General features: G+C 66.3%; 2 protein-coding genes across 4 annotated transcripts; one reads left to right on the top strand and one right to left on the bottom strand.

Annotated features, from left to right (window-relative positions):
• Positions 1-887: 887 nt before the first annotated feature.
• MPDU1 (mannose-P-dolichol utilization defect 1) lies at positions 888-4,353 on the top strand. 3 transcript variants are annotated; one of them, XM_036066358.2, is made up of 7 exons: positions 896-1,062; positions 2,317-2,382; positions 2,564-2,696; positions 3,011-3,096; positions 3,200-3,318; positions 3,435-3,545; positions 3,657-3,909. In XM_036066358.2, the coding sequence occupies exons 1-7, from the start codon at positions 960-962 to the stop codon at positions 3,774-3,776; spliced, it is 738 nt and encodes a 245-aa protein (XP_035922251.1). In that variant the 5' UTR covers positions 896-959; the 3' UTR covers positions 3,777-3,909. The 3 variants fall into 3 exon arrangements, with proteins under 3 accessions (XP_035922252.1, XP_035922250.1, XP_035922251.1); XM_036066357.2 differs by lacking the exon at positions 3,200-3,318 and having other exon boundaries at positions 892-1,062; positions 3,657-4,353; XM_036066359.2 differs by lacking the exons at positions 2,317-2,382; positions 3,200-3,318 and having other exon boundaries at positions 888-1,062; positions 3,657-4,353.
• On the bottom strand, positions 4,354-6,127 carry SOX15 (SRY-box transcription factor 15). Its single transcript, XM_036066363.2, has 2 exons — positions 5,299-6,127; positions 4,354-4,727 (listed from the first exon to the last, which is right to left on the bottom strand). Exons 1-2 carry the CDS (start codon positions 5,829-5,831, stop codon positions 4,559-4,561), a joined length of 702 nt encoding a protein of 233 aa, XP_035922256.1. The 5' UTR covers positions 5,832-6,127; the 3' UTR covers positions 4,354-4,558.
• Positions 6,128-6,852: the final 725 nt, after the last annotated feature.

A 6,852-nucleotide genomic window follows, 5' to 3' on the forward strand; every position in this document is an offset into this window, starting at 1 on the left:
GCCGCCCCAGGGCAGCTCCCCGCTTTCCAGCAGGCCACGGCGCGATCGCCGGGAAGCCGGAGGCGGCCCTTCCAGCCGCGGGGGCCCGGTAAGGCGGAGGCCCGCCCCACCGCGTCCCGGACATCCCGTGTGACCTCGCTAACCGGCAAAGAACTGCTGCCCGACGGCGTGGTCCTTGCAGCGGGCGCCGGGCCACCGGGGCGTAACGGCCAGGCCCGCCGCCACCGGGATGGCTGCGAGCTGGGGTCCCGGCGCGGGGGGCGGAGGGCATCGCTGTCCACGCCGGCCTCTCCCAAGGGGAGCTGCTGGCTCGGCCCGCGGCCGCACAGGGCTGAGGCGCCGGCGGCGTGGGAGGGAACCCTCGGGCCTGGGGGGTTCCTCGGCCGTCCCCCCGTCCCGGCCCAGCAGCTGCGGGCGCACCCAGCCGCCAAGGCCCCGGGCGAGCCGGGGAGGGAGGCACATGGGCCTGCGCGCAGCTCGGCGCCGCCGGAGGGCTGCCTGGGGCAGGCGGTCCTGCTCCCGCCGACGCCCTTCCCTCGGGAGACGCCGAGACAACAGGAGAGAGGGAGCCACGGCGCCCCCACTGAACGCCCTCCCGGAGACTCAGGCTCCTTCTCTCTCAACTTCGAACAATGTGGAGTCGGCCGCGGCCAGACAAGATGGCGCCGCGCAGGAGGAGCGCAGAAAGGCAGGAGGCTCAGTGCGGCCTCCGAACTGGGAGCGTAAACAAAGGCGCGATAGATGGAACTGCGCAGGCGCAGAGCTTTAGCACGCCGTAAAATTCGCACAGGGATGGTGCTTCCGAAACGTGGTCTCTGGCCGAGACCTATTTCACGCTGCTGAAGGTGGGGTGGCGTTAGAAAGAGCGGGGAAGAGGGCGGGGCGGAGGGCCCAGAGCGCGCATGCGCAGCGTCGGTCAATGGCGGCCCGGAGAGACAGGCGGAAGCTAATTTGGCAACATGGCGGCCGAGGCAGATGGCCCGCTCAAACGGGCGCTGGTGCCGCTTCTCTTACCTGAGGAATGCTACGACCAAATTTTCGTCCAGTGGGACTTGCTTCACGGTGAGCTTTATTCGGCATCCTATCAAAGCTCTGCCGGAGCGCCCTCGGGCCATCAATGGTGCGTGACTGCGGCCCAGGCGGCGCGGCGGCGGCGACCCCTGCCGGGCCGAGCCGGGCGGAAATCACTCCGGAAGGGGGCGGAAGTGTCTCGGCCTCCATAGAGGGGGGCTCGCCATATTTGGGCGGGAGGCCGAGGAGGGGTCAGCGGGCGGCGGCGGCCCAGCTGCTGCTTTGTGGTAGTAAAAGATGGAGAGACTCGAAACCGCACAAGACAAAGTTAAAATCTGACCAAATCGTTCCAGTCTTCAGTAGATCAGTCGGTTAGGCGTCTGCCTTCGGCTCGGGTCATGATCCCGGGGCCCTGGGATCGAGCCCCGCATCGGGCTCCCTCCAGAGGCGCCTTCCGCCCTCCACGCTTGCTCGTGGTCTAAGCCTGGGGTGACTTGCCTGCAGTCCTCCGTCTGCGAGGCAGGTCCACACGAAGCCCACTGCAGACGCCAGGTCCCGTGGGAGACCTGCCCAGCCTGCCCTTGCCCGTTCCCGGTTCCCCACTGTGCTCCTGGGACCGACTGGGTCGAATTCATGACTCCCACTGGGCCGAGCTCCCGGGGCTGGAGGAGGTGTGGGGGCTCCCGGGGCTGGAGGAGTTGTGGGGGCCGGGGCCTCCCAGCAAGCCCCTGAAGGGTAACGTGAGGTCTGTGAGCGGGGGCCTGGGACAGAGGGTTCAGGAGCGAGTGGATCGGGAGACCTGTCCTTGCACTGGGAAGACCTGTGGGTTGGATCGCCCGGGTTGCTCAGAGGAGGGGAATGAAGGATCCGAGGACTCGTGGGCATTGCTCAGCTTTACGAGTTTTTTTTTTTTCTTCCAAAGATTTTTATTTACTGGACGGAGAGAGCACAAGCAGGGGGAGCTGCAGGGAGAGGGAGAAGCAGGGAGCCCGACACGGGGCTCGATCCCAGGACCCTGGGATCACAACCTGAGCCAAAGGCAGATGCTCAACCGACTGAGCCACCCAGGCGCCCCACACCAAGCAGTTTAGATGTAATCCGCATGGTAAAGGCTGTTTTGGAAAGTCAGAGGACAGCGACAGGACTGGGAGCAGGAAGGCCCAGGCCCCGACAGCCCCGGGCTTCCTTGTGTGGGTTTGTCCACGTCTTAAGGAGCAGCGGCAACGCACAGCAGCATGAAGAGCCTTTAGCCCTGGGCGGGGTTCCAGAGGCGTCCGTTCTGTTTACTCCTTTTTCTCTTCTCAGTCCCCTGCCTCAAGATTCTCCTCAGCAAAGGCCTGGGTCTGGGCATCGTGGCTGGGTCACTGCTGGGTGCGTACCTTCTCTTTTCCCTGATGTCAGGAGGAGGGCGGAGAGCTGAGATGCCAGAAGCTGGGTGGGTCCCTTGACCGGAAGTGGAGTTAACAGGCTTCCCAGTCCACTCCCTGGCTGTGGTGCGCTGCTCCTGAGGGATGCTCGCTCCTCATCCCTGCCCTTCTCGTCCTTTCTCTAGTAAAACTGCCGCAGGTGTTTAAAATCCTGAGAGCCAAGAGTGCCGAAGGGTTGAGCCTTCAGTCAGTAATGCTAGAGCTAATGGCGCTGACGGGGACCATGGTCTACAGCATCACCAACAACTTCCCCTTCAGGTGAGGGAGCCCGCCCTTGATCCCCAAGGTGAATGTGCACACGTCTAGTGGGGCTCAGGGCGAGGCAGGTAAAAGGGAGGCAAAGCTCAAGCCCTTCTGGAAATCTGGCCATCTTCTGTGGACGTGATGAGAGGAGGAGAGCATCCCACGGATGCCCAGGATCTAGACCGAGTCCATCGGTCCATCCCCGCAGGTCGGGGCTGCGGACAACCGGGAGTCATCAGCAAACCGTGGCCCCAGGTGGACGGGCCACGGAGGCTTTCCCTGCCTCTTCCCAGGCCCGCCTTTCTCCCTCCCAACTCTTGACTCTGCAGCTCTTGGGGTGAAGCCCTGTTCCTGATGCTCCAGACAGTCACCATCTGCTTCCTGGTCTTGCACTACGGAGGACAGACCGTGAAAGGTGCTGGGGGGGTGGCTCTTGGGGGCCCTGTTGGGAACTCCGGCCTGGGGAAGCCCGAGGACCGGAGAGGCTCATCGGGGCTCCTTACCTCCCTGACCCCCAGGTGTTACCTTCCTAACGTGCTATGCGCTGGCCCTGCTGTTGCTGCTGTCCCCACTGACGCCCCTGGCCCTCGTCACCCTGCTCCAGGCCTCCAACGTGCCTGCGGTGGTCGTGGGGCGGGTGAGGGCTGGGAGCGAGGGAAGGATGCTGGGGGGGGGGGGTGAGCAGAGCGGGGGCGATGGCAAGTGTGTGAGGAGCTCAGACGGCGGAACGAAGGTTCTCAACCTCTCCCCCAGCTGCTCCAGGCCGCCACGAACTACCGGAACGGGCACACGGGCCAGCTCTCAGCCGTCACCGTCTTTCTGCTCTTCGGGGGCTCCTTGGCCAGGATCTTCACCTCCGTTCAGGTGAGCGCCCCTTGTCCCCGCTAGGGGGCACTAAGCCCGGCCCTCGCTCCGCCGCGGACCTCACGCTGCTCCTCTGGACGCTTTCTGGGAGCCCTGCCGTGTGTCACGCAGGAGACCGGAGACCCCCTCATGGCGGGCACCTTCGTGGTCTCTTCGCTCTGCAACGGCCTCATCGCTGGCCAGCTCCTCTTCTACTGGGACGCAAAGCCCCCCCGCGAGAAGGAAGAGTAGGGCTGAGCTGGCTGCTGGAGCTCCGCGTCTCCCGTCGTCCCCCCAGCCTCAGGGTCGTTCCCACCCGAACCGGTCTGCTGGTGGGACCCCTCCTTCTTCCCTCTGCAGCTGTGAAAGTCTCGAGCCCGGGTGTTAGGGGGACCGCGGATCCTGGGAGAGCACGGGGGTAGGGCTTTCAGGCCGACACTCCTGCCCTGTGCGCAGAAGGTTAACTCACTGAATCGTTCGCCCCAGACTCCTCCTCCAGCGGCCATTCCCAGCTATAGGTTTTCTGGGGCCCAAGTCGGCCCTGCCCTCCCCCTCCCCCCATTTCCCTGTGGCCCTGGAGGGCAGAGCTGCCGGTGGAAGCAACTGGGGGCTTGGGGCTGCCCCCCTCCCCGAGCCTGGGTGGGACGGTCTCCAGGCCCCCAGTGCTGGGTGGGGGGCGGGGGGGCGGGAGAATGACTCAGGCAGGGCCCCAGGGTGGGGTGAGGAGGTTCCTGCTCTGGCAGGTCCAGGCGGAAGGGAGTGGAGACTGCTGGTTCCTGCTGCCGTGAGGGGGGAACGGACACGGGGCAATAAAGACTCCGAGACAGGGTTTAATTGTAAAAACCGTGTTCATCCTACAAAAAAAAATGTGTTTTGTGGGGCGGAGGGGGAGGGGGGGAGGGGGACCGTGGCCCAGGCCTCCTCTGAACTGGGGTCCAACACAGTTCTAAAGAAGAGTTTGCAGCCTGGGTGGGGGGTTCAGGGTGAAGACAAAGGAGGGGGAGCCCTTCCTGGGAGGTCCATGTCCACGAGGGTTAGAGGTGGGTCAGGGGCAGGGGGGGCCCCAGCAGGGGAGGGCTGTACGGGGTGGGAGAGCTTGGGGGGAGGCAGGGGCTGTACTGGGGGAGCAGCTCTCCCTGGAGCCTGGGGTTACTCGGAGGGAGGGAGCTCGGCGGGGAGGCCTCTGGTTTACAGTGCGAAGAGCTGCAAAGAGAGAGACACTGGGGTTAGAGCCCGTCCCCGGGCTGGGAGGTGCCGGCGGCGCCCCCCACGCACAGGTGGGGGTGGGTGGGAGCACCTCTGGCCCCAGAGGTAGAACCTGCCGTCACCCGGCCACCGGTCCCTGGCTGTCCGGGCCCCAGTGGGTAGCGCAGGTTGGGGACCAGACCCCGCGGCGGCTTGGGAACCGGGGCGCGGCCGTGTCAGGGCACGCTCTGGAACGGGCTTGCGTGTCGCGCCTGTTTTCGGCAGGCCAGGAAGGGGCCGAGTCGGGCCGGGCCTCTCCTTGCCCCGCGGGCAGGGAGGGGAAGCCGGGTCACAGGAGGGCCAGAAGCGGGGAGGAAACGGGAAATTCGGGTAACTAGAACAGGATCGCATCCTGGGGGCCGCCACTGCCGGGCTGGGATGGAAACGGCCTCCAGGGAACCCCGGGGCCACCAGAACGCTCCCCCCCCCGGCGGGGCACTGGCCGGCCGGGGGGCGCTAACACCCCCCACCCCAGGTCCCCCCGGAGTGGACCCTGCCGGAGCCTCAGCCCGCCCCCCCAGGCGCTCACCCGTATCCGCCGGGCAGGTAGGCTGCAGAGTAGCTGGGCGGCTGGTACCCAAAGCTTCTGCTCCCCTGCGTGGTCGCGTACCCGGGCCCCCAGACCGGCCCGCCGGCAGCCACGCCGCCGCTCCCCGGGCCGAAGTGGGGCGGCCCGGTGCCCGAGCTCTTGGCCTTGCGCCGAGGCCGGTACTTGTAGTCGGGGTAGTCGCGCAGGTGCCGGGCCCGGAGCCGCTTGGCCTCCTCCACGAAGGGCCGCTTCTCGTCCTCGCCCAGCAGCTTCCACTGCGCGCCCAGGCGCTTGGAGATCTCCGAGTTGTGCATCTTCGGGTTCTGCTGCGCCATCTGGCGGCGCTGCGCGGAGCTCCACACCATGAACGCGTTCATGGGCCGCTTCACCTTCTCCAGGGGGAGCCCCCCGGACGCCCCCGCGCTCCCGGCGCCCTCCTGCTCCGGGCAGCCCGGGGACGGGTTGGCAGGAGCCGTGGGAGCAGGAGGCTCCAGGCTCCAGACCTGGGCGTGTGAAGGGCCAGGAAGCGCCATGGGGGCGTGGGGGGGCGGTGGTGGAGGGAAGCCTTGAGAGGGCGTCCTCCGCGCCCTCCCCTCCAAAGCGGAACGTCGATGCCCACACCCGGTGTCCCTAAAACGCAAGGGTCTTCCCAGTCTGCAGTCGTTCCAGAGAACTCGTGTCCTTAGAGAAGTGGGTGTCGTCCCCAAGTTCAGAGTCCTGAGAACGGAGCCCCTGCTCCCAACCAATCAGGCACTTTGGAGAGCCGGCGCCCGCCCCGCTGCCCGGTACCCCGGCACCGCGCACACTGCGCCCGCCGCTCCCGGATGCCGCCAGGTGCCCGGCCCAGCCCGCCTTCCGCCGAGGCGCGCCCGGCCTCCGAGCAGTCCCGGGCAGTCCCGGGGCCCGGCCGCCACCTCCCCTCTCACCTGGCCTCAGCGTCTGTGGCTGGCGGGTGGGCCAGACCCGGGAACAGCTTTTAACCAGACTCCTCCCCACTCCCTCCCCGCAGACCGCGCCTCCTGACGGGCGCCAACGCCCCCCTCCCCTAGGCAAACCCAGGTGTCCTGTTCCCAGCCCCCACCACTCCCCTCGGGGCACCACGCCCCCTCCCCACCCAAGACCCAGATGTCAAGCCTTTCCAGCCCCAGGAGCTCTGAACGCCTTCCCCTCCCTTCGGGAGCTTTGGCAATTTAAAGTCAATTCCTTTGCACAATGGGATCAAGCACTGGGGAATCAAAAGCCCTCAGGGTCACAATTGAGCTAGGAGGAAGTTGGGAACACCCCACCCCCTACCCCAAACCCTTTTCTTGTGCCTATTGCTCCTCAAAGCCCTGACCTGCCCCTGGGCCAAGACAGTCAGAGGGCAGTCCATTTTTGTTTCCTGAGTCATCCCAGCAGGTGCTTAGGTGGTGATTCAGCCCCTTCCTCCAGGTGAGAAAACTTAAGCCCTCCCAACTCCAGCCCCCAAACCTCGGTTTCTCCACCGCAGGTGCCATCTGCAAACCTGAGTCTGAAGGCAGGGAGCCCGAAGCCCGGGCTCCCCTGGGCCCCCAC

Source organism: Halichoerus grypus, chromosome 2, assembly GCF_964656455.1.
Source record: "Halichoerus grypus chromosome 2, mHalGry1.hap1.1, whole genome shotgun sequence".
NCBI lineage: Eukaryota > Metazoa > Chordata > Mammalia > Carnivora > Phocidae > Halichoerus > Halichoerus grypus.

Bases quoted from the DNA above. Each gene is read 5' to 3' on its own strand.
- SOX15 (XM_036066363.2), bottom strand. From the start codon at position 5,831: ATGGCGCTTCCTGGCCCTTCACACGCCCAGGTCTGGAGCCTGGAGCCT. The intron at 4,728-5,298 runs GTGAGCGCCTGG...CTCTCTTTGCAG, and splicing joins TACCTGCCCGGCGGATACGG to CTCTTCGCACTGTAAACCAG.
- MPDU1 (XM_036066357.2), top strand. From the start codon at position 960: ATGGCGGCCGAGGCAGATGGCCCGCTCAAACGGGCGCTGGTGCCGCTT. The intron at 2,697-3,010 runs GTGAGGGAGCCC...TTGACTCTGCAG, and splicing joins ACCAACAACTTCCCCTTCAG to CTCTTGGGGTGAAGCCCTGT. The intron at 3,546-3,656 runs GTGAGCGCCCCT...TGTGTCACGCAG, and splicing joins GGATCTTCACCTCCGTTCAG to GAGACCGGAGACCCCCTCAT.